The 27,796-nt window shown below is 35.0% G+C and overlaps 2 protein-coding genes across 2 annotated transcripts; both read right to left on the minus strand.

Moving 5' to 3' along the window:
- Positions 1–50: 50 nt before the first annotated feature.
- LOC126978899 (chitin deacetylase 8-like) lies at positions 51–11,717 on the minus strand. Its single transcript, XM_050828023.1, has 6 exons — positions 11,547–11,717; positions 8,648–8,957; positions 6,906–7,173; positions 3,329–3,515; positions 1,830–1,967; positions 51–226 (listed from the first exon to the last, which is right to left on the minus strand). The coding sequence occupies exons 1-6, from the start codon at positions 11,703–11,705 to the stop codon at positions 152–154; spliced, it is 1,137 nt and encodes a 378-aa protein (XP_050683980.1). The 5' UTR covers positions 11,706–11,717; the 3' UTR covers positions 51–151.
- A 5,366-nt stretch (positions 11,718–17,083) lies between these two features.
- LOC126978892 (chitin deacetylase 8-like) lies at positions 17,084–25,855 on the minus strand. Its single transcript, XM_050828011.1, has 6 exons — positions 25,682–25,855; positions 24,081–24,390; positions 22,120–22,387; positions 20,603–20,789; positions 19,685–19,822; positions 17,084–17,194 (listed from the first exon to the last, which is right to left on the minus strand). Exons 1-6 carry the CDS (start codon positions 25,838–25,840, stop codon positions 17,120–17,122), a joined length of 1,137 nt encoding a protein of 378 aa, XP_050683968.1. The 5' UTR covers positions 25,841–25,855; the 3' UTR covers positions 17,084–17,119.
- Positions 25,856–27,796: the final 1,941 nt, after the last annotated feature.

Here is a 27,796-nt window from a genome sequence, read left to right on the forward strand (position 1 = left end):
GCATTTTGATTCGGGAAGATTATATAAGTACTTGAAATTAAACGAGCTAATATAATAATGAGTAATTTATTTTTGACGCAATTAAACATTTTCATTTCATAACCCTAAAATATATATATCTATCATCTATGCTGCTGTGAGCCAATTACTTTTAAAGTCCGAAGGGATTTCCCAGCCAGGGATAGGTAGCCGGGCAAGTGTTACAAATGGACATATAGAAGTTTTCCTGAAAAAAAAATAGATACGGATTAGATACTAAAAAAGGCGAAGGTTAACTTGGGCCCTGACATGAATGCTCGTCGCCTATTGTTCTTCACGATGTATCTTCTAGCCCCAATTTCACCAATGACACTTCAAACTGAGTTCAATAAAACCCAGTTTTACATAAACGTTTTCAAATGAAGTCTTGATACGGATTAAACACCTGGTGTAAGTATATTTATGTGTATAATACAGATATACTTATTTTATATAAACGAATAATAATATAAACGAGATATCACCTAAAATTATTGACCAAAATTAAAACGGGAAACATAACTATGAACGGTTAATTTACAAACTACGAGAGACAAGCGCCAATATTGGCGCCAATACGCCAGATTTAGGCGAGTCAACATGTCGTGAGGATGCCTCGTGCAGAGGCCAAACACGTGTCGAATTGTTTAAAGACAAATATTGGCGGAATTAATTAACACTTAAAAAAACCTAGAATATTTGGATACTACAGATAAGATTTTTTAATTGGTTAGTGAACTAAATATCGCATTTGAAAAAAAAATTTTCCTAATTTAAAATAGTAGTCTTGAAGTGTACATACCACATCGAAAGCGGAAAAAAATTAACGCAAAAAATACGCTTCAAAAACAACCACAATTCTAAATATTTGCCTATTGTAAAAAAATCAAAATAATATATTGAATGAGGCTTAAATTACACCAAAAATACGCTTCAAATATGACCACCATTCCAAATAATTGTAAAAAAATCAAGAAAATGTACTGAATCAGGCTTTAAATTACAGTTAAGCGAAAAAAAAAACACAAAAAATTCGCTTCCAATATGACCACCGTTCCAAATAAACCACTTTTGTTTTAGAAATTTTTTTACTTTTGCAAAAAGGTCACTGTACTTGCTGATTTTATCAGGAATCATGAGGGTAGTTGTACGTACTCCGCTAGCTGACGACAAACACCCCGCTTGGGTGAATTATAAAAAAATCAAGAAAATTTATTGAATCAGGCTTTAAATTACAGTAAAGCGAAAAAAAAAACATAAAAAATACGCTTAAAATTCGCACGACACGCCACAAGTTAGGATATCATCCCCACCATCTGGATGTGTGAATCCTTCACAGTGCGGTTTACAAGGAGCTTTCTTCCACGTACTACAAAGCTGTGGAATAAACTTCCTCCTGCGGTGTTTCCGGGACGATACGACACACCTTCCTTAAAGGCCGGCAACGCTCCTGTGATTCCTCTGCAAGAGATTGTGGGCGGTGGTGATCACTTAACAACAGGTTACCCGTACGCTCGTTTGTCCTCCTATTCCATAAAAAAACTATTGAATCAGGCTTTAAATTACAGTAAAGCGAAAAAAACGCAAAAATACCATTTAAATATTGCCCATTGTAAAAAAATTAAGAAAATTTATTGAATTAGGCTTTACTTTGCGGTCCATAATTATCCACGTCATGTTATCATTTTTTTTGAGTGTAAATTCCGCTAGGTTTTGTCTTTTAATAAATTCGACAAGATACTCGAATCCAAATCCAAATCCTAGCACTAGACTCGTAACTAGTAAAAAAAATCAAGTAAATTATCACTTACTTCTTTATGTGGTGCTATTAAAGATGGGCAAAATGAAGGGCGGCAACGTTCTTCTACCACATGTCTACATGATTGGGCGATGTATTCTCCTGCTGACACTGGGTTCTGAATCCATTCTATAGCTTCCAGGGTATTCACCTAAAAAGCAAACAATCTTAAACAAAAAAAATTTCAAGAACATTGATTATTGAAGTTATACTTTTTTAGGCGCGTTATGAAAAAATGATGATAGTGAAATTTTAAGATGCGCGCGCATCACTGTAACACAATAGTAACAGGTTGAAGTTGGTTCCTAAAATTTTCTGACGGTTTCGCCATTCGTTTTTTTTTTTGGTTTCTTCATCAATTATTAGGACAGGCAAAGGGTTCAAGCCCATAGAGCCGTTTTAATTTTTTTTTCAATTGTTTGTCAAATCTATTTTTGCAAGATTTTTACAAAATTGTAAATTGTGTATTGTGTTATAAAAACGTAGGAATAAATCATTTTAATGATTTTTGCTTTGTTACGCCAAGGAAGTATAAATTCTTGCGTGCATACATAAGTACACACACACTATTTATTTAATTAATGAAACTATCGCGAGACATTTGAATATTAATTTCAACATTTACGTATTAATTTTAATAAACCCAAGGGGTGGGTTCTTCCACCTACTTGTAAACTTCTGTTGTTAATCTCATCTCGAAATAAGAACCATGGTGCCGAAAATTATATAGAGTAAACAATTTGTTATTTTTATAGTGATATCACTTCACTTCTGGGATTAATTATATAAATTAATAACTAATAAAGTAACCAAATCTTATGAAGGTCTCGAACCCGCGACCTCTCGGGTTCCGACCGAGCGCTCTTACATCAGTAGGTAAGAAGTAACATGACATACCAAGATTTACTAGCCATACGTCACTCGAACGTTTGGCTCAGTAGGTAAGATCACAAAACGTTCATAAATTTTGGTGACAAATTTAATTTGGACTTCGTGAGCACAATTTGTGCACCCGTTAACGCTAATAGCGATACAAACTTTTCAGTCCTGCCGTGTTCTGTCAAGCCGCGTATTACGAGCGCAAACTCGCAGTGGTAGACGGGCCGCGAACTCACTCTGATTAAGGATCACTCACCCAATTGGAGTCAGCACCAACGCTGATTAATTGTGAGTGATTTAAGTAAATATGGGTAGATAATCTTATAACATAAAAAAACCAGAGTTTAAGGTTTTCAAGAATAATAAGCAGTATTACATTGTAGTTGCAGGGTATCACTTACCAAGATGTCCCTTACCTTTTCTTCTTCTTCTTCGTTCTTTCCTTCGTCTAACAGTAGATATAGCAAAATGAATTAAATTTAAAATAATTTGGTAACGTATACCGTGTTATATAATATAAATGGCCAAGTCATCACAATATTGATAATGATTTTTGTTTGATGGTAGCAGCTTGAATATCAACTCTTATGTGCGCCTTAGATTCACCATCCCGGCACTAGTCATTTGACTTACCATAAATACATCACTCATAGAATTAATCATGTTTAAGAAACGTATGAATGCTGCTTCGAAACCAGGTCTTTCTCGGAAGTATCCTTCCTGGAGATGAATGGGAAATGGTGCTCGGTTGCTCAAGTAGTGGTTTTCGAAGTTTTTAACCAAGAATCGGAACCAGCCATTCTCGTCATAACTATCGGGTCTGAAATATTAAATAAATATTATAACTTAACAAGTATTTAGTCTTCGTCATCATAATACAGTAATAGAACAGAATTGTAACTCGACGGTCTAATTCTACGTCTGGGCGGAGCACTAGGGGTGGTACATATAAAAAGATTGACGTCGCGGACGGCGCTACGCAGCAAATTTAACTCGAACAGTGACGAGACCCAGCCGCGTACGGCGTGGCACTCAATAGGTTTGTCTTCCCAAGATTGCTTAGCGGCCGTGTGAATCATGTGTGTGTGCGCGTGCGTCGATTCGTTCGCTCTAGTATGAAGTAAAAGTACTTTTTAACATACTTCAAAAAGGAGGAGGGTCTCAATTCAATCGGTATTGTTTTATGTTTGTATACCGATTATGCTGAGATTTTTGATGCGACCTACGTGATTATTCTAGTTCGATGCAGAATAGATGCCATTTGGGCCCATAAATATTATACATAGTTTGGCCCAATATTTTTCATTTTATGAACATTTTTTAATGAAAATTTTTGTTTATGTGGATGATGTAATTGTAGTTTGTGTACGTTTTTTAGGAGTTCTCATTCAGGATAATTATGAGGTTGGCACTGAAAATTTCGAGAATCAAGGACGTGACACAACATTACTATTTAAAATTGTATTTATTGCTTTTCGAAGTATTATCCGCGAAATTTGACACATTTTTCCATACGCTGGAACCAATCATTGAAGCAACCATTCCATTCGGAAGTTGGGGTCTCCAAAATGGGCGTTTTGTAGGCGTCCACAGCTTCTTCAGGTTATGAAAATGTCTGACCACGCAATTTATTCTTTATTTTAGGGAAAGTATAGAAATCATTAGGGCTTAGGTCGGGGCTGTACGGCGGATGGTCTAATAATTCTATGTTTTCTTGCTCTAAAAACTCATTTGTTCTGTGCGCGGTGTGAGAACTCGCCTTGGCGTGATGGAGGATGATGCGGCGGTTGCAGTTCTCTTTACGGAGTTCAGAAACTACCTGTGGCAAACAAATGTTAGCATGCCATTCTGCATTAACCGTTCTTTGTCCCTCAAGAGGAATAGTCGTAATATGGCCGGTTTTGGAGACAAACGTGGCCACCATTTTTTTTGCAACATTCCGTGAACGAACAATTTTTGTTGTATTTAACTCATTTTCAAACACCCAAACTCGTGACTGGTTTTTTGTTTCGGGTTCGTACGCGTATATCCAGCATTCGTCACCTGATACGATGTTGTATACAGCATTTGAGGATCCTGCGTGGAATCTTTCGAGAATTCTGACGCACCAAGTAACGCGAGCCGCTTTTTGCTTTTCACAGAGCAAATGCGGTATCCATCGGGAAAACTACTTTTTTACACCTAATTGTTCCTGCAAGATTATATGTATTTGACTCATGCCAATGTCGAAATTTGCCTGAATTTCGCGGTATGTCACATGTCGATCTTCCTCAATCAGCTTACGCACAGCATCAACGCTTTCTTTGGTGACTGCAGATTTTGGACGACCTTGACGGGGATCGTCACTGAGCTTGACACGTCCACGTTGAAATTCAGCAAACCAGCGATAAATTGTGGTTTTGGATGGGGCTTCATCACCAAAAGCAGAAATGATCCGGTTAACACACTGTTTTTGTGTTAAACCACTTCGAAAGTCATAATAAATCATCGCTCTAGAATTTTCTCGAGTCAATTCCATTTTCTCAACGACTAAACAAGTTTGACAAGACCGAGAATCTTATTTAAAAATAAAAAAATAATGGTATTCGATTTTGAAAACCAAGGAGTTTTCAATTAAAAAGATTTTAATATGACAGGAACAGTGGATTCCATTCCCGATACTTTTAGTGCAGCCTATGTATATATTATTATTGTTAAGTGACACAAAAAAGTAAAAAAAAACTACGTTTAAAAAATCGACATCAAAAACTAAACATGTATAAAATAACTTTATAGATATTTAATCTAATACACATCTTATACCCTTATAAACCTTTAATATTAATAAAATAGTATTACTTATTTGTATGTGCTATACATAAATTGATAGGTTTGAAGTCGGTGCCAAGTCAAATGTAATAGTAGGTACCTACACTTGCCACGCGTGACATTGAGCGGGATAGCTTCGTCTAGAACAAACCAACCCAAGCGGGCAGACACGCGCGGTCAGACGATCTTAATAATTACAGTAAGTAAGCTGCTTATAATATTAAGTTTAATTTTGTTTCGGTCTTATTAAATTTATATAAAGTTATTTTATACATTTTTAGTTTTTAAAGTGGGTTTTTTTTTAAGTAGTTTCTTTATCTATTACTGTATTGTGTCCTGATGGTGAATGGAATTATGTGCTAATAGCACATCACATAACGAACTAGACTTCGCGTAATAGACTTAAAGATTTAATAGCTCATTAGAGAAACCCAACATCAAACACAACCTCCTCCAACTACCACCACCTTGTCCTCTTCAGGAATTGAATCACGAATTAGACAATCAATATATATGCCATGATTACTTATGTCAGATTTTACATTTTATATTTTCCACTGTGTTGCAAGAAAACGTGGGCGGCGGTGATCACGTTGCTCATAAGGTCGTTGGTCCGGTGGTGGAATTCGGCCGCTGGAATCAACCCGAACAGCTCCTCTGAGCACTCCCCGTGATAAATGCGGTAGAAGATGCAGAGAGAACCCACATCTCTACGCAATGCTAGAGAATCAAGCCGATCGGAGATGACTTGATCGTCGATGATTCGAGCCGCTCTTCGTTGTATGCGGTCAAACGGAAGAAGCTGGTACTGGGGAGCACCCGCCCAGAGGTGAGAACAGTACAACAGTAGTGAAGTACTGTCTCGCCTTACTGAGTACACCGAGCTTTTTTGAGGCCAGTTTGGCCTTCTCTTCCAAGTGACCACGGAACTGAACGTCGCTCGATATATCGACGCCAAGTATGCCAATAGAGGCTGTAGCAGTTAGAGGAGTGATCTCGAATCGACGGGATACGACAAAGGGAGACTTTTTAGTGGTGAACGCACAAACTTTTGTCTTCTTGGGGTTGAATTGGACTAAATGTTGTCGGCCCCATTCCGAGACTTTGCAAAGCATAGTCTCGATTTCAGACACAAGTTTGTTCCGGTTCTCGTCGACGCTATCCCGGGACATGTTGGCATGTTCATGTCCATGTTCATTTTGAGACCTTACTCGTTGGAAAGCTGTATTGATACCCGAGCATATGGATAAAGTCTTCCATGGTCTCAGCCATGATTACGGTATTGTCTGCGATTCGAAGGTGAGTGATGTATTTGCCGTTGATATTGATGCCCAGTCCGTTCCAGCCCACTAGCTCAAAGACATCACCAACGCAGTGGTGATATAATATTGTTAATACTTACGGGTAAAAGCATGAATCTGCCATTGCACACGGGTTTCCTTGAAGGTCAGTCCAGGCTACCATTGGAACCACCCATGAGCCAGGAAGTGAAGCAGTTGGGCAAGGGGGAGTAACACAGTCCTGAATCGAAGCAAAATCTAAAGTGTATGGCCACAGAGGAGGACTTTTGAAATTTATGGTTGGCCATGAATTATCGTAGAGTATAGACGCGTCTTTCATCATTTCGAATGATGTGTTGCCAGCCAATTGAAGGAAAGGCATACGGATACCTGAAAAAAGAAAAAAGTAGGTTTCCATCTCAAGTTTTATTCATTTATAGTATAAATAATGGTACAATATGTGAATATTGACTAAGGGCCGATTTTTCAATCCTCAGTTCAACAACTAAATAAGCGAAATTCGACGGATAGCACAATTTCGAATTTTACAACAGACAGATAGAAGTTATCGAACGAATAAACACTATATCGGGTGATTTTATTTATCGGTCTCGGCGTCAGTTTTTTTATTCCTTAAAACTGAACGGTATTACTTCACTATCTCTGTCAAGTGGCTCACTTCGGATTTTCGAAGGTTGTTCATGCTTTTTTTTCGTTCATTTTAAGCACCCATTTAAGCCCACGAAAATATAAATTAAAATTTTTACAATCATTTAATTTGAGTGAATTCGAGGTTTGTTGATAATAATTGCTGCGATAAACGTCTAATGTCAAACAATCATCTTTTCTCTGTCTTATGCGTTAAATTATATATAGGTATTATATCCATCTCGCTTGCACATATTAAGTGTGCTACTTTGAAAATACCACAAACAACTATTCTTTGGGTAAAAAGCAATTGAAAAATTCGAAACTTTTAATCGTTAGATAAACAGTAAGTTAATTTTACTCTCTCGGTAGTGATCTGTTGATTTATCTGAGGATTGAAAAATCGACTCTGAGTCGTAAAAATCATGAAACCACCTAATGACATATTCAAATTCAAATTCAAATATTTTTATTCAAAATAGGATTTATAATCACTTATTGAACGTCAAAATCTACCACCCATTCAAAAGAGACTGCCTCAGACCTGAGAAGAATGGGCGCAAGAAACTCAGCGGGCTTTTTTTTTATATAAAATATGGATTACAATGTAATATCGTACAATAAACATTAATAATTAAAGAGCCCGAGGGTGATCGCTTTAATCCCAGTCCGTGGTGTCATTAAGAAAATCGTTTATGCTATAATAACCTTTCCCACACAAACGTTTTTTAACAATTCTTTTAAATTTCGTAACACATTTGTTTTGTACATTTTCTGGGATCATATTGTAGAAGCATATACATCGCCCAACAAAAGACTTACTAACTCGACCCAACCGAGTAGTAGGCATAACAAGTTTATGTTTGTTCCTCGTGTTAACATTATGAATGTCACAGTTTCTAGAAAATTCTTCAATGTGCTTATGAACATACAAAACATTATCAAAAATGTATTGAGAAGCAACAGTCAAAATGTTTATTTCTTTAAATTTTTCTCTTAATGATTCTTTAGGACCTAGGTTATAAATCGCGCGAATAGCCCTCTTCTGCAGCACAAAGATAGTATTAATATCGGCCGCACTGCCCCATAACAATATACCATAGGACATAATAATACCGTAATACTACCGTCCATTTAATCCTTGAAGATATAGGAGTGTCAGAAGTGGGATCACTTAAACTATGAAATCAAATTAATCAAATACAAACAAAATTACCTTTTAATTGGTCAACGGGTATTGAAGCAAAATGTGAAATTAATTTTTTTTGGTCATCAAACTCCAACATGAGTGTTTCATAATCAGCATTCGCAAAATATGATTGGTTTGTGTTGGTTATTGAGTGCAGAGCTATTTCGAAGCCATTGTTGTAAAGTTCGTTAAGGAGCTGATAATCTGTATACTCATGACTGACGAAAAATGTGGTTCCGATTGGGCATTGGTTGCTGTTTCGGCGCCCGGATAGAAGTCTTCTGTACGTAAGTGTATTAGTGCTTGTGACGGCGCCATTGAATGTTAGAAGAACGAACTGTAAAATGAATTTTATTTTAACCATACCACAAATAAACTTAATTAGACTTAAAATTCTAAATTTTTATCAGGTAAATTGTGGAATTTTCTAAATTTGTGGAAAATTTAGGGAAATTGGACAGTTATTCAGTTCTCTGTGGCATATGGTGTTTATTATTTTATTGTTCTTTTATTAAACACTTTTTTTCATTTAATAGTTCTGACAGTATTTATATGTTAATGATTATATTTGAGCTTAAATTTATATTCTGATCCTCAAGCTTATAATTTGTGGGATGTAAAATAGTTTTCGAAAAACATTAGTTAAAATATGTTAAAAGACGTTTCTGAAGTATACATTCTCTCCAAAAATATTATCGTCAATCCTATTAAATTAGTTTTTAATACAATCATTTTGTCAATTAGAAATTTGGCTGCTATACACTCACACTAATTGTTTTAAGCCTAGAGATAAAATTGCTTTAAAATATATCTAAATTACAATTAAAGGACTCTTTAAATAAATTTTTATGTTTAATTTCACACTTATCTATGATGTGTTATTTCCTCCTATAACATACAAGCTATTCAAAGTCCTGTTGTTTCTCTGGAATTGCAAGAGATTGTAATCCGGTGGCCTTCTGGTATATCTATCGAAAGCAAGGGACAGGGCCAGGCATAACTGACTGGCCTTCAACTGGTAATCAAAAGACCGAGAGACTACTTGAAGCCTTTATTCTAGAGCTCTATATAAAGCGCAGGTGGTGCCAAATATTGAGTATCTCTGGTCTGGTGCACCCCAGTATCAGCTCGAAACATTTGGGCACGTACAACGGAGAGATGCACGACTTGTTGGGATCCAGTACTCTGTAAACGGCTAGATAACTACGTTGCCTGGAGATGTTATTGTTCATAATAATTGTATTTACACACTTTTACACAAATTATCTTGCCTCAAACTAGGCATAGCATGTACTATAGGTGCAAGACGACGATATATTTAATACAACATACTTACTTAAATATACATAAATACATATAAACATCCATGACTCGGAAACAAACATTCATATTCATCATATAAATGATTGCACCTACGATTCGAACACGGGACCCAGAGGTCCCGGGTTCGACCTTGCCTACTGAGCTCCAGCTCAGGTTACTAACCACTGGGCTAAAATAGGGGTCGTCAATATCTTCTACCGCATTTATTTAGAGTTCCCAAGAGGTGTTCGACCCTAGCACTGCTTTTACTCAAAAAAGTAGAAACGTTTACCATTGGTGTTGCAAGAGAGCGAAGTCACGGTGATCACTTTCCATCTCCCAGTATGTAAAATAGTCTAAAGTGTATGAGCTAATAATAACTATAACATAATAGATCACACACATATAGTTATTTCCAATATAGTTGTTAAACATGGCGAACTTTTTGAGGCTATAGCTATGTTTAGAAAATTAAATCCAATGCATATCCATCTTTCTTTTACGAGCTACATCTTTATTTTACAGTTTAGTTTTAAATTAGAAGTTAAGTCAATAATTTGAGTGATGTCCCGGTGCACAACAGCAAATTTGACTGAACTTTACTTACTACTAACTATTTTCCAGAGCTGTATTGAAAAACGCCTGTGATACACAGATAGTGTCTACCTGTTATAGGTTAGGGCTTGTTCATGATAGCTGGTTTGGAATGACCTACTTTCCACCCTTGTATCATAATAATAATATTGACACACTTTTACACAAATTATCTTGCCCCAAACTAGGCATAGCCTGTACTATGCGTAACGATTTTTAAATACATATACTTACTTAAACATACATATAAACATCCATGACTCGGAAACAAACATTTATATTCGTCAAATAAATGTTTGCACCTACCGGGATTCGAATCCAGGGCCTCTAGCTCAGTAGGCAGGGTCACTAACCACTGGGCTATAGGGGTAGTCCGTATTATTATGAAGCATGTGCGAAAATAGTGTTTGACGAATAAGTTCCAAATAAAAACATATATTATGTAACCCATTTAACAAATGACGTTTTCCGAATACAATTCACCGTTTTTACTTAATTTACATGTTATAATTTTTCATATCCTTCAAGATACTCAACTCGAAATAAGAAATAAATATAGGTTCATTCAGAATTTTTTTCACAGTTAATAAGTACAGCTTCAGTGATTATAGGACATATTATTATATTATTGGTCTCAGTGAGTGAGACCGTTTTTGTGCCTTATGGTGTCAAGACTCTTGGCCCGTGGAGCCAAGAGGCGCGGAGAATGTTCAAAGTATTATCTTCGCGGCATCTGGCTACTGGAAACCCAAGAGCTGGCAGCTATCTCGGTCAACGGATCAGCCTAGCTATCCAACGCGAAAATGCTGCCAGTATTCTTGGTACGCTTCCACGTAATGATAGTTTTAATTTTATGTAGTCACAGTATTGTAAATATAGTCATAAGATTTGTTTTATTGAAATAAAATAAATATTATTATCTTGTTTTGAAAAAAAAAAGTTTACGTTATGTTATATATATGTTTTATGTTATGTAAGTATTTCATAAAACTGAGTTTATATTTGAAGTTTGAATAGCTAGAATACTTACTTGAGGTATCCGGGAGGCGGCTAAGTTGCCAGGAATCGCAGTAGAGGAACACAAGCATTGGGGAAGTGTACAAATATCTGGATCACATTCCTCAGCCAACGGCAATTCGCTTGCAAGCGAAATGCTCAGCAACAGAGCAAAAACAAAAGCAATGCGCATTTTTGCATAAGGTTTCACACACTAATAAAATGATAAAAATTAATAAATCGTGAATTTATTTCAATTACTTATCAATGCTTATCGCAATCTCCATTTTATCTTTAATGTGATTTACTTGGAATTGCTATTTGATTATGGATCTGGTTTGACGATCAAAAGTTCATAATTCATGATAAAAGCAACAGATAAATTTAGATTATTTTGTTTTGATATTATTTATTTTATAATACTATAGATTGATTTGGTTTGATCTGAGCCGGAAATGAGAGTATGACGGTGATAATTCAAACTTAAATATTTTATTCAAATTCATATATTTTTATTCAAAATAGGATGTGACATCACTTATTGTAAGTCAAAAAACTACCACCCATTCCAAAACGAATGTCTCGGGCCTGAGAAGAATAGGCGCAACAAACTCAGCGGGCTTTTTTTTTCATCAAAAAGTCATTTATGTTATAGTACCTTTTCCACACACACATACGTTTTTACAATTCCTTTGATAAGCGTAATACTTTTGTTTTGTACATTTTCTGGGATCTTGTTGTAAAAGCATATACATCGCCTCACAAAATACTTACTAACTCGACTTTGCCGAGTAGTAGGCGTTATTCAAAATAGGATTTGGATTGGATAGGAAAATTTACTACCTGCCCAAAAATATAAGTTGTAAACCTCAGAAGAACAGCCACAATAAACTCAGTGGGTATATTTTTATTAAATAAAATAGCAATAAAATAACATTTATTTATTAAAAAGCCTAGCGACGATCGCTCGTTTATTTTAAAAAGTCCTTAGTAACGCTTACCCAGCGTTTACCAAAAACCCCAACCGTTTTCTAAACAATAATTAAAGTAATGATAAACAAATACATTGGGAGATTTTTATAAAATACTAGCGGACCCGACAGACGTCGGCCTGTACAACCGTCTTATATTTGAAAAATCGGTCCAGCCAAAATGGTCCAGCCGGCCATCGGTTAAGCGGAGCTCACTAACATACATACACATGGGCAGGAGATTTATATATGGACAGGATTGAGAATCTAAGCTAAATCGGTAAAGCCGTTTAGGCGGAGTTCACTGTCAATACACGTACAGAAGAATTATATATCTATACTAATATTATAAAACTGCAGTGTTTGTTTGATTGTTTGTTTGTTTGAACGCGCTAATCTCTGGTACTACTGGTCCGATTTGAATGATTCTTTCAGTGTTGGGTAGTCCATTTATCGAGGAAGGCTATAGGCTATGTTTTTTTTTTCAAAATTAGGGATCCGTAATAAAATTTCTATTTTGTAACACAAGGTGTAAAATCGAAAACCTATTTTTGCGTGCGCTGCAAAAACTATTGACAATAGAACAAAATGATGTACAGGCTATAATAAAGGCAATATTTTATTACTTAAAACTATCGTGTGAATTATACTTTATATGGCAAAACAACGTTTGTCGGGTCAGCTAGTATATATATAAAGATAACTGAGCAGTTTGAAAAAAATTTTTAGAACCATTTTAAAGCTAATAAATTATAACGATTAAAAACACATTCAATTGATTTTCTAACAGAAGAATCGTGTTACGTAACGAAGCGGTTCCCGGGAGGATTCGCATACGAATTTATAACTCCAATAGAGAACTATATTAAATTATGGTTTTTTACATCATAGAGTATCGATATTATAATAAACATTAAATAGTTATTGACGGTTATGTAATGTCAAGTAGTGATATGTATACCTTCATGTCTATAAGTGAAACTGCAATTAAATTCAATATGCCGGGGGCCGAATGAATAGAATGATAAGCTATACTGAGAAAGTGCGATGGAAGATATCTGCCATTTATTGATTGCAAATTATATTTTTTTATTTATTTTTCTTCACATTTGCGATAACCTGGTTTGATTATATTATTGATAACATTATTGATAAAGTATATTATCATTTTTCAAAGTAGGTACTGGGATATATCAAATAAAATTGCAAGTAGTATTAAGGAAAAGGAAGAAAAAATTTTTTTTAAACTGATACACTCATGCACTGTTTTCTTCCAGTAAAAAAACTAGCGAACTACTTAAGAGCAGGCCTTTCGAAACTTCTGATATGAATTGAGATTGAAGGTATCAAAGGCCTCGGACAGATCCAAAAGTACGCAAATACAGAGATTCTTTTAAAACAATTATGTAACTCTAAATGTTGCAACCTTAGTGAATTTTGGTTTTTCGAGGTTTTAACTAACAATATCGATATTGAAGGAAAGCTTGAAATATTCCTTGAGGTGATCTAGCAGAGAAGCCAAGAGAGTTTTAAAAGCGCTTTTAAATACTGCATACATGGCATACAAGGCAAAGTAAAATTGGGCTTCGAGAGAAATCACTTTGTTAATTTTCAATTAATCTTTATTTGTTGCTCGTTTGCAGTGATATACTAAATGTCTTGTATTATCATAATGAATGACCACACCTTTTTCAATCAATTCTGACAGTTTAACTAAACAGATATAATAATCAGTATTCTTCTGGAAAATCTATAAGCCCATGTCTGAGAGCTCTTGATATCCTGTAAGACGGTATTATGTTAGTCGTAGTAATTTTATGTCTAAGTTACCTAAATATTATTGTAATTGTTTTGGGTTTTGTACCTAACATTTAACATTTACTTTCATGACGATAAAGATAATATTTTAAAATTCTATCAATGGCTTTTTTGGATTCAAAAATAATCATTGATGAATTATAGAACGTTACATAAAATGACTGATGCTGTCTGAATTTCTCGTCCTGGTGGTTGAATGTAATAATGTATAAAATTAAATGAAAAAAATATCTAAATGCCAATTTATTGGCTAATGATGCTGTATAACTGATTTGAGTTCAGTACAATATAACTGCGATTTATAAATATAAATAAATTTAAAAAACTTTATGTTATCATAAAAGTGTGTACTTAATGAACTGTATACATTTTCAGCTGCTCAATAGTACTTATAATATAATTTACTATAACTTATAATAAATAAGATAAGACGCCACGTTTAGTTCTGAGTTTACGCTTATTTTGCTCAGAGGCATTTGCTTAGAAATGTAATAACTTAATTTTTATAAATCTATTGCAAGACAGTACTTTAGTTCAAGCCACCTCTGCAACTCCATATATAAAATAAAGCACATGTTCGGCTTCACTTGGAGTATTTTGTTCATCTCTACTACCATATTTTTCCATTTTATCGCATACAACTAAGGTTTCCTATTGAGGATCACTTCTCCCCGATCAGCTTATCTCATTGGAATTGCGTAGAAATATTCTTTCATCTTCTAGTTCATAAGTTGCGCGGAGTGTTTGTTAGGCAAGTTCGTACGAGAAATTATTTTCATTATTAACTTTCATTCTAGATGGACTGTAGTATTTCAAATTCAAAAGAAAAATAATATTGTACGGGATTATCATGTCTAAAAACATCCTACCATAAGTCAACTCGTACTATCCGTCGTCGTATCCGTAAACAGATATTTTTTCGATATTATCGTTATAATGATTCTTGTGAAATATTCCAATTAACTAGGTACCAATGTCAATGTCAATGTCATCATTGATACAAACGTTAGTCCAAGTTTTAATGAACCGTCTAAGCATTATGATTCAAAGTCAATTTATTTTTTTGATGATCAATATAATTTGGTCCACTAAAATCATCCTGTGTAAGCCCGTTGTAATGGTCGACCAATAAGAATAATTAATTCCCTTGCGAGCTCCTTAAAATTTTCTCGTCCCAAATACCACAGTGACTGAAGACGAAAGTTTTCAACCAATGTTTATTGCCAGTGATGACTTACGGTACCCAGACGTGGTCGCTAACTATATGCCTCATGAGAAAGCTCATGGTCACTCAGAGGGCAATGGAAATAGCTATCGGAGTTTCCCTGCAAGATCGAATTAGAAATGAGGAGATCCGTAAAATAACTAAAGTTACCGACTTAGCCCAAATGATTGCGAAACTGAAGTGACAGTGGGCAGGGCACATAGTTCGACGGACAGATGGCCGTTGGGGCAGTGAAGTCCTTGAATGGCGACCACGTACCTGAAGACGTAGTGTGGGAAGGCCTCCCAAAAGATGGACCAACGATCTGGTATGCGTTGGATGAGGGCAGCGCAGGACCGACTGCCGTGGAAATCTTTGGGGTGGCCTTTGTCCAGCAGTGGACGTTTTCCGGTTGAAGATGATGAAACAGTGATTTAAGAGATTGACGCTAGATAGAGCGCTATTGAACAAAATGTCGAAATGGTTTGGTCAACCTTCCGAGGTTGGAAAAAAGTGGATTAACAGTGATAGAATGGTTGATAGATATACTTACTATATTTGATAGACTTATTGTCAGCGATCGAACTGCCATATGGTACACAGCTTTTAAGAATTCCTGATCAGTGATCGACACGATTACTTGGCGTTGCGTCGAGACGTCGCTTCCCTGGTGTCTTCTACCGCTTTTATTTCGGGTAGTGTTCCGATGAGCTGTTTGAGTTGTTTCCTGCCACCGAATCACCCATTCCCACGACACGCCCAAACTTACTTATCATCTGCCTTTATATTAAGTTGGTCAAATGTGAATAAGTTTGAAATTTATGGGCTGAATTGGACCATTATTAAATTACTAAGAGAGACTCGTTTATTAATTAATTATAATATAATATAATATTGACACACTCTTACACAAATTATGTTGCCCCAAACTAAGCATATAGCCTGTACATGATAACGATATATCTAATAGAATATACTTACTTAAACATACATAAATACATATAAACATCCATGACTCGGAATCAAATATTCATATTCATCATATTATAAAATGATTCTACTGGGATTCGAACCCGGAACCTCTAGCTCAGTAGGCAGGGTCACTAACCACTGTACTTTAGAGGTACGATTAGACATCAAAAATATAACACTGTCTTTTATTTAATTTAAAAATAAGAAACTCTTAGCAAACTTATATTTTTTTACTACTTAGACGATATGTGAGTTTTAATTAAAATATATTTAAATAAACACTTTTTAAGGGACTAAAATGCGATTTTGTTTTAGTTAAATTTTAGTTATTATTAGAAATCAAATGTAAAAACAGAAACAATTATACGCGTTGTAATCCTTTTTAAAATATTTTATTTAAATGTGTAACTCTCGCGTTCATCAAAGTAAAATATATTGCTAAAAATGTCATTTTACTTTTTGGAATTTTGTTTAACAAGTGTAAAATGGGTAGGAAGGATAAAATCAGCATACGATTGATATTTACATTTTAAAAGGAAAACCATTATATATAGGTCATTGCGAGCCAAACTATTATTTTCATATAAAGAGATAAAAAAAAACAAATTGTCGATTAATATATTAGCAGAAAGCTTTTTATTATTAGACTCCGAGAGGGTTGCCCAACCAGGGGTAGGTTCTTGGACAAGTATTGCAAGCAGCCATCCAGAACAGTTCCTGAAACATAAAATAAAAATTATAATACTATTCACAAGAGTCCTAAAGCTTGTTATTGATAACTTGTATGTACAAAATTCGTAAACAAATATGACAAATATGATATTGCAAAATTTATGGATATAAATAAAGCAATATCGCTTCGACTTATAGCAATAATTAAACAATGCTAATCAAAATGGAAAATGGTGGCGGTTTTTCGTATTTTAAATAAAATTTTCGCTGTTTTCAATAGGTATCTGGCCACACTACCATATGTTTGCAACACGAGCATAATAAAACGCACGTGTGTGTGTGTTAGAAAGAATTAAATATGTAGGTTCACTAATCTCTTTCACCTTCAATACTTCATAATGAAAACCCCACTTTGAAACATAAGTATAAATAAAGTGTTTGGGGGGAAAATCTGTAGTACGCTAATTATGCTTAATATGCATAATACCGCATATACAAACCAAAGCAAAAACCATATAAACAATGTTAAATGGCGACACAACGTCTATTTTCCTATAGATTAGACTGCAGAGTACGTCAAGGAGCTATAACCTCTCCGAATCTATTTAATTTGTAAGTAAATGATTTGATAGAGGAGTTGAGAGCCACAAATATCGGATGTCACATCGGTAACACGTGTTTTAACAGTCTCAGTTACGCCGATGACATGGTGGTTCTCAGCCCGTCTACCATGGGACTTAGGAAGTTACTTTTTGTCTGTAAGCATTATGCGAATGCTCACGGACTGAAATATAACGATAATAAGTCATAAATGTTGGCATTTCGTTCGGGCAAAGGTCCGGAGAGGGTACCTGAGGTGTTGCTGGATGGCTCAGCGGTTGGAGTTGTAACAGAGTTTAAATACCTGAGACATATTCTTACAGAGCACAGAGGATGACTGTGATATTGAGAGAGAGAAGAGGGCACTCTCGATTCGTTGCAACAAGTTGGGCCGAAATTTTGGCAAATGCAGCAATCCCGTCAAGATTGTACTGTTTAATGCGTATTGCCAGTGCTTCTACACCTGCCAACTTTGGACGAAATTTCTTAAAACGTCATACACGACAATGCGCGTACTACTTCAGTGCCTCGGGTATGTTTGCTAAATCAAGGGTGCCTGATTTCTATGCTGTGATGAGAAAAAGAGTTGCTTCCTTCTGGGATAGACTTCGCAAGTATCAGAACCGCATTCTCCAAACGGTTTGTGACGGAATGCCTAGCAATATTTTTTTATATTGGCTATCTGTGCATCAAAACAAAACAGTAAATAAATGACGGTGCCTAGACGCAATACGCCCGGGAAGAGCTTTATTAACCTTCCAGATAACTATCTGGAAAGGTTATATAAACTTAAGTTTTGTGTATATTTTACTTTTTATCTTTATTTTATGTATTATAATATCATTGTACCTATTTGTTTCATAATATGTTTACTGGATAATTTTGCTTTTAATAAAAACTTAATATTATTATTATTACAAACATTCAACAATATTTGACACCAAAATTCGAAGAAGTGTCACATGAACGAAGCAGATGAAGAAAAAAAGGTTTTATCTAAGAATTTTAATTTTACGGAGAAGTAGATAAGAACTTCTGTCCTGTAATAGCAGTAGTGGACCCACGCAGACATAGTATGTAGGCGATGCACTATAATATATGTACATAACTCATACTGCGGGCTGACCAGTCTGCCCTCAAAGCATGCGATAGGGACAAATGCAACTCAGACAATTTTACTTACAAATTTAAACTAAATAGAGGTTTCGTATTCCCCTCTTTTGTCCTAGAAAATTGAGCCTATTAAAATATTCTGAAGAAATATTATCAGGAAGAATCAGTCCATTCGTTTTCTTTTTATCTTAAAAACCTTTCGAAATTGTTTTGTATTCGTCTGAATAATGCGGTATAATAGGGGCATTTTTTACGATTTCTGAAGTGATATTTTCTCATGTCATTCGATGTCAGTCGAATGAAAAAAAGAAAACGTAGGGTAAAGCTATGTGCTTAAGCATACTTAGATTCTGTGACAAACAATTAACAATCACTGCTCTAGAAGCATTATCCAGGAGGGAGAAAATAGGGAAAACACTTTTGTATGGAATAGCCCCATCATAAGACTTCTGACCCTCGCTCTGCTCAAGCAGGCAATCCCACTCTCATCTGAAATCATCTTATTTCTAGTCAATAGCATATTGCGAAAGAAACATAAAGCTCAACAACCGTTATAAAATATCGTAAGAATGTATGAAGTCTGTTTCTTTCTAGAATCATTGTGATCAATTGCAGTTTTTAAATAATCTTCTGCTATTTGTGTAAGGCATTCACTGTTCTCTTATTAGTCTTATGACATGCGCTATGCTTTCTCATGTATGCTTCAGAGAAAGTCGCAATTGAACAGAAAAGCGAATTGATGTAGGCAAAGCTTTGAAGTACGCGGTCGTCATAGTGCTTTTAATACTGACAGGCGTTAGGGTTTCTGGAAGTATATCTTACTGTTTTGTGTGGGGCAGTCAGGGGTCCGCAAACGGATGGACGACATCGTTGCTGCATGAAAAACCTACAAGGCTGGTTTACGTACTCTCCAATAGGCACGGGATTACGTATCCAATCAATAGCTTCGGCTGCATTCACCTGAAATGTAAATTTTTATTTTTTTAAATGTATACAAACTCACTATAACTGAAACATAGCTATTGTAATTTTACCGAGAGCGTTCAATAATTGCAGAAAAGCAAACTTCTAAGTTTTTTTGTAGAATTTTAGTCCAGTGCCGGCTTTTGATTGTGTTCAACATTCAAAATTCTGGTCAGGAAGCTATGTCACTATGGTATAAAAATAACTGCGCTCGATCTTCTGATTTCATATCTAAACAATAGAATTCAGAAGGACGATGTGAATGGCATTACTCTCCTGGGACGCTCAGTATGGGGATACCACAAGGGTCTAATCTTGCACCGTTCCTCTTTTCTCTCATCTAAATAAATGATCTTAATGTAACCAAGTTATGTATGATGAAGTAAACGATATTCTATCTTACGTAGTGTACTGTAAAAATGTAGTTGCAAGTGTTTTTTTTTAACGGAGAGGTGATAAAACCTGTGAAATCTGCTATATTTCTTGGCATTACTCTGGGTTTCAAATTACAATGGGGCCCCCAGACGAAATTGTTAAAGTACGTCGTGGAGGTGGAGGAAATATATATTTCTTTAATTTAATAAATAATCGTAATTCAGGTCTTGCAATATTTTGAAAAAAAAAACTACCACCTAAAACTAACACTATACTATAAGCAGATCCAGTTATGAGAAATATCGTCAAAAATTATTTCAGAGATACTTTAAAATAACAATGGATAGCCCCATTTCACCGCGAGAGTGTCAATCCCTAATATTTTATTTACAGAGTACATACCATAAACACGTCGTTCATAGAGTTGATCATATCCAAGAATCTTATAAAAGCTGCCTCGAATCCTGGTCTATCGCGGAAATATGATTCGTGAAGGTAGAACGGGAATGGAGCTCGGTTACCAAGGTAATGTCTCTCAAAGTTTTCAACGATGAAACGAAACCAGCCATGTTCATCATTGCCATCTGGACTAAAAAAAACAAAAATAAAATAAGTTGCGTGTGAACAATATAATATATTATTTGCTAATAATTATGTTTAATATTATCTGAACATTAATATATATATGTCGTAGTCAAGAACGTCGAGCCACGAGCGAGGACGAAGATATTTCGATACTTGTCTTGGTTCGGGTGTAATTGGCGTGCAGTGCGAGTGCGTTCACCACGTTATTATTACGTCATCGTAATTGGCGTGTTTGTGAAATGTGCCCTCTTTTACGATTGGAACGTTTGTTGCTGACACCATGTGTAAGGCTGTGTTTTACTTGCTGTCGTGTTATGCGCACAACCACGATGATGCTGACCAAGTGACCGGCTTTGCAACGTCTTATACATATATATTTTATAATGAAGTTTGATGTGTAGACTTACACATATGACATTGAAATTGTGTGCTTTTGAAGTGAAAACTTCTTTAGCATCGTAGTGATTTGAACGTCGATGAAAAAGCGAGACAGTAAAAAGAGAAAGACACATAGAATGAGATAGGAAGCATAATTCATTGTTTTGGTACCAGGCGATCATAGTTGAAGAAGAGATTGTCTTATGTATGACGCGAGTATACCTTAAATCTGACATCATGCGCACAACGTATTACTACATAGACACCAAAAGAACATAAGTATGTCTTTCATAGCGGTTGAAATCATGTGTCACCCTAGCAACATATACCAGGACTTCATATGCAGTTTATTGTAAATTTTGCAACGGATACCGTTGATTGAGTTTTTGGACGCCAAATTTAATTCGAAAATGTGTAGCAGTCGCACTGTATCAAAAACAATAATTAACACAGTATTTCAAAGATATATTAAGCATATTAAGACTAAAGTATTTATTTCATACTTTAGTTAACCTAAAACTCTTGTATTTTATCGAAAATGTAAGCTCTGAGACTGAATAAATCTATGTCGTATATACGAATAAAATGTAAAATAATTATCAAACTTTGTATCACTGTGATCAAGACGAGATTAGATTTATTACAAAAACCAACATTATTTAAACTTCTCGAAATTTTATATTCGTCTCATTCTCTTAAAGCCAAAATTTTTAAGGTTTCACTTCCACCACGTGTGAATTGCACTCATGTTTTTTTTTCTATCTTTATCTTATCTAGCTAAAAGGAGTGAATAAAGAATATTTTATTCAGGCATCACACAGAAATATCTTTTGTATGAACTACATAGAAGCATCTAAAACTTAGTTTTTTAACTAAATTTGTTATTCAGTAATCTAGTATACAACCTCCTTCTTATTTATTTCGACTAATTTAATCATTTAATATTTTAAACTTACGGACTAAAGCACGAGTCTGCCATTCCACAAGGGAATCCTTGAAGATCAGTCCAAGAGATCATAGGGACCACCCAAACACCAGGAATAGAAGCAGTTGGACATGGAGGTATGACACAATCCTGGGTTGAGGCGTAGTCCAAAGTGTAGGGCCACATTCCAGGGTTGGTAAAGCTTATTGTTGGCATTGAGATATCGTAATATAAACCAGCACTCTTCATCATTTGGAACGAGGCATTACCGGCCATTTGAAGGAAGGGCATGCGCACTCCTGAAAAATTATTAAGAAAAATTTACATAATTTGTTATTTATATACCTATTACATGCTTCCTTGAGGAAAACGCAAATCACTCTTCACTCTCCTTCGGCAGACAGAGACAGGGCTCAGGCACGATCTCGGTGGAGATGCATTGTGGACGGTATATATTCATTTAAATGAAAATATTAAGTAAAGCTTAGTCACGCTTAGTTGTAGACGCCAACAATATTTATTTGTGGGTGGTTTATTAATTTTTCTTACCCTCTATTAATTGTTAATTTTCTAAATTTTCATCAGAAAGAAAGAATATTCCAAGACGTTGTCTATAAATAATTAACTAACTAACTGTACTAATAAAAATTGGAAAGTTCTCGAATAGGGTTGCATGGGAAGACCAAATTTTCCTTAAAAAATAGCTCAGAAAACAGAAGTAACGTACATTTTCTGGAACTAATCGGAACTTACCATTGACATCAAATAAAGTTGCTATATTATGTATGTTTTTCGATGGGTTGGCCGCTCGAAAGGTGCACTAGAATACTTAAATTTTTATTAAATTATAAATAATGAATGTTGAGATAAATAACATTTACCAACACCGGAAAATTGACGAGAAGAAGTGGCAAGAAGCTACATTTACTACTTTAGTATATAACATAACGGTATAACATTATTATATTATATTAACGCGATATAGTATTTTTGTCACATTACTTTGCGTACCTTTATATTTTCACTTACTACAACTACTACACTCTTTATGGGTTTTCACTTTTTCTTTAAAACTTATATACCGTAAAACACAAATAAAACTGAAAACAAAATTTTATGAACGATGCGGGACTCGAACCCGACACCTCTCGCGTTCCGTGCGAGCGCTCATTCCAACTGAGCCAACCATTCGAGTGACGTATCGTTGATAAAATCTTGTATGCCATGTTCAACTCTCAGGTTGTGGCTTCATCTACAGGATCTACTTTACAGTTGATAACCTGCTCAACTCCAACATTTGCATTTTAGGAAATAGACTTGAGATGTCGCTCTTGCAAATCAAAACAATTTGTTATGTTTTAAAGTGATAACCCTAACTCCTGGGATTAAATAAAATACAAATAAGACTGAAATCAAAATTTAATGAACGATGCGGGACTCGAACCCGCGACCTCTCGCGTTCCGTGTGAGTGCTCTTTCCAACGTGTCATTGGTCTAAAAGAATAAATCAATTTTCATTTGCTTTTGATTCTTCCAACTAATTTTATTAATTACGTTAAACTCTAGTTAGAAAATATTGACCGAACTATTCTTATATTTAAATATTAATTAAATTGAATTAAATTATGCAATGTGATATATATATGTACTACCATAGTTTCTAAGAAATACTAACACTTTTGGGCCAACAATATGAAATAAACAGATTTTATTTATTTTTATTTATTATTCAATTGGACGTAGTGCCTGAAAAACGTTCCAAGCCACAAACATCACATTTTTACATTCGTGTTTAAAGTTAAATAAATATTAGTGTATTCTATACATGTGTGTTGGGCTACTAAGACATGATGTCATTTAAAGAGTGACAGTAGGGCTGCCATTTTTTGTCAGTCCGTTAATATGAATCACATGACCAGTTTTGTGTTCTTAACTAAATTACGACAAGATTGTGGTTTGGAACGTTTTTCTGGAATTACGTCCACTCATTACCTTGCATATCGTGAATTGGTAGTGCAGCAAAATGAGCCATCAATTCGGCTTGGTCAGAAAATTCCCTCATAAGGGTTTCATAGTCAGCATTCTCGAAGTAAGTCTGATTCATGTGACTGATTGAATGTAGTGCGATCTCGAAGCCTTCATTGTACAACTCATTGACGAGCTGGTAATTAGTGTATTCATGGCTGACGAAGAAAGTAGTTCCAATAGGACACTGATTGGAGTTCTTGCGACCGAACAGAAGTCTTTTATAGTTTGGCATGTTGGTGACCGCCACGGCATCATCGAAGGTTAGTAGGACAAACTGAAAGATAGGGAAATAATTTTATGGACATGTTTAAGTGACAATCATGATACACCCTGCCTTCTCTCTGAATCAATTGGGTAGTTCTTGGAAACCCAAATTATGAGTGGCATATGAACGTTTTTATATGAAAATAAGGGACGAGACGAGCAGGACGTTCAGCTGATGGAGATTGATACGCCCCGCCCATTGTATTTAAATTATATTTTTAGTGGTTGACGTTGACGAGCAATCTTTTGATTTTATGTCAATAAAATATTTTTGATTTTGAGTTTGACATTACAATGCAGTGCCGCTCAGGATTCTTCAAAAACCCAAAAAGTCTGATCGGCACTACAATTGCGCTCGTCACCTGGAGACATATGATGCTAAGTCTCATTTGCCCAGTAATTTCACTAGCTACGGCGCCCTTCAGATCTATACACAGTAATACTTTTTAGATATATAAATAGGCGCCGATGAGGTACCCACAATCTAGCTGGCAGCCTTTGCAAAGGAGCGTACCACTGGTAAGACGAGTTGGCGTAAAGTTCTGAACCTATCCACTTTTCGCTCTAGATAGTATTCCCCTGTTATTTCCCTAGAAGGTTAACTGAATCGGAGCCGCGCGTCAACGCCATTTGAACGACAAGCTCGAACGAAGTTACCAGCATGGTTCTACCAAATCTTAAATATTTTTACTACTAATAAAAGGGTATCTATGCTCTATTATATGATGTTTTAGGTTATAAAATCAAGCAAACATCAAAATTTTTCAGAATTCGCATCTCCTAACAACTGACGTTCGATCTTGGTACAAGAATACGCATTTTACGATTTCCCTAAATCGGAATGTAACTTCATTACAATCGTAACTGAACCGCCAATCTGTGTTACAAGAATATGAAAATATGAAAATTTAAACTTTTTTCTTATTTTAATTAAAACGGCTACACGTATTACATTCAAATTTGAATGTGAATATTAATAACACCTATTTTTTGAAGCTACTTTAAAGAGGGGACTATTAATATATTGTGTGCTAACTTTATAAAATCGTACTACATGGTGGTCTCATGCCGTTGCCATATGGCAACGTGAGCAGACAAGAAGTTAAACAATGTCTTCAAGGTTACCGATCTCACGAGATCGCAATTTTAAAGCTGATTCAGTAACGTGTGATGAAAAAGACGCGATTTTAGTATTTTTTATGGGTCGATTTAAACAGAATTCATATGATCCAATAACCTTTGCTAGAGAGACATTGAAAAATTGTTACACACAATTCTAACAAGAGGTACGAAATACGTACCTGTGGAGTCCTTGCTGGGTGAAGGTCACCAGGAATTAAAGTAGATGAACATCTGCAATCCGGAAGCTTGCAGACCTCTGGATCGCATGGTTCAGCTAATTTTAGTTCATCTTCTGCAAACGCAAAACACAATAGAACGAAATACCACGCAGCTCGCATTTTGAAGCAAGAATAACAATTGTTACATTTTAATCATTTTATTGAACTGCTTATCATGATATTTTTAAATTATTATCAAAATCAGTGATTCAGAATTGATTTTGATATTCTTCTATGAATTTATTGATAAACATCGAAGATTAATCCTAGTTATTATTAAAAGTTATATTTAATGTTAGTGTTTCATAAATTTAATATATTATTAACTTAGATAATTAATACGTCTAGATAGAGTCTCTTGCTGTTAGACAAGTGATAAAAACAGGCCAGGAATATTAGTTTAGTTATAGAGTTGTGTGGGAGTGGAACCAATATTGAAACACGCACACATAATAACATTTACCAATGGGAGGCTCCTTTGCATAGGTTGCCGGCTAAATTATGGGTATCACAACGGAGCCTATTTCTGCCGTGAAGCAGTAATGTGTAAGCATTACTGTGTTTCGTTCTGAACGGCTCAGTAGCTATTGAAATTACTGGGCAAAAGACTTAACATCAGGGAGACGAGCGCAATTGTAGTGCCGCTCAGAATATTTGGGTCTCTCAAGAATCCTAAGCGGTTCTGCATTGTATTGGCCAGGGCGTATCAATTACAATCAGCTGAACGTCCTGCTCATATCGTCCCTTACTGTCTTAAAAAAATGGGATCATCCTTGATAACAGAACCTTCCAGCCACCACAAGTTGTTTTTATACAGTACTTTCAGAGAAGTAAAAAATTCTTACGACCTCGATATAGTCGAGTAATGGAAAATTTTTTGGTGACGAAATGAGATAATAAGCAATATTAAATGGTAATTACGGAGATATGAATTATCTATTCTACGGAAACAACGATTTAATAACAAAACTGTTATTTTTAGATAGCAACAAGCAGAAATATGCTTCAAAATTTATTTTCAATGTTCTTCCTAATGTTAAATTTATGATAATTAAGTTTCTGTGTACTAGAATATATATAAATAAATATATATATATATATATATATATATATTATATATTAAAAATCTCGCCCACGTACGCGTGGGCGTACTTAAGCCAGTCTCTAAGAATATGTGACGCTGATGTTCTGTGAAACTTTGCTAATAATTGAAACTAAAATACCGGGTTGCGTAGTAAAACTTTGTAAAAATAATATTACTAGATATAAAAAAGGCACAAGGATCACATATCATCAAAATATTTTTAACCGACTTCAAAAAGGTTATCAATTCGATCGGTATATTTTTTTTATGTACTTATGTACATCGATTACTCTGAGATTTATGATCCAATAGATGTCATTTGGTCCCATTAACATTTTACATAGTTTGGTCCAGTAGTTTTCATTTTAAGAATATTTTTTATGAAAATTTTTGTTTACCTCAATGATATAGTTGTTTTTTGTGTTCGGCTTTTTTAGGAGTTTTAATTCAAGTTTATTATATATTGTAATTATTAACTGACACTAAAAAGTAAAAAATAAAAAAAACAGTCGGTTTTTTTAAACGTAGTTTTTTTTGTATTTTTTAATTTTTATGTAAAATAACACGAAGCCGCGTTACAAAATTTGAAAGATGCCATTGAGTGTCAAGATGCCACACAATCATGGAATAGTTGCCGTTATAAAAAAGCTATTGTTCTTAGGTAGTGCGGTATCTAGTTGGAGCGCAGCGGAGACCAATCCTTAATGTAAGTATAAAGCGTTGAGTATTTGACGTTTGAGTATTATTGTTTTAATAAATACAATATATTACAAGTAAAACTACTTGTTTACCATTTCTCTACTACTACATCTCGGCAAAAATTAAGTAGAAATATGTGACTAGGATATTATTATTGTTATGAAAGCGGAATAGCTACACTTTAGGCTTCTTATTTAAGTAATCCCAATACCTTGGGTACCTGGTATATCCTGTAAAGGCATAAAGGCAGTTATTTTCTCAAAATTGATTCCTTTAGAATCCTTTTTGATGTC

Source organism: Leptidea sinapis, chromosome 3, assembly GCF_905404315.1.
Source record: "Leptidea sinapis chromosome 3, ilLepSina1.1, whole genome shotgun sequence".
Classification (NCBI taxonomy): Eukaryota; Metazoa; Arthropoda; class Insecta; order Lepidoptera; family Pieridae; genus Leptidea; species Leptidea sinapis.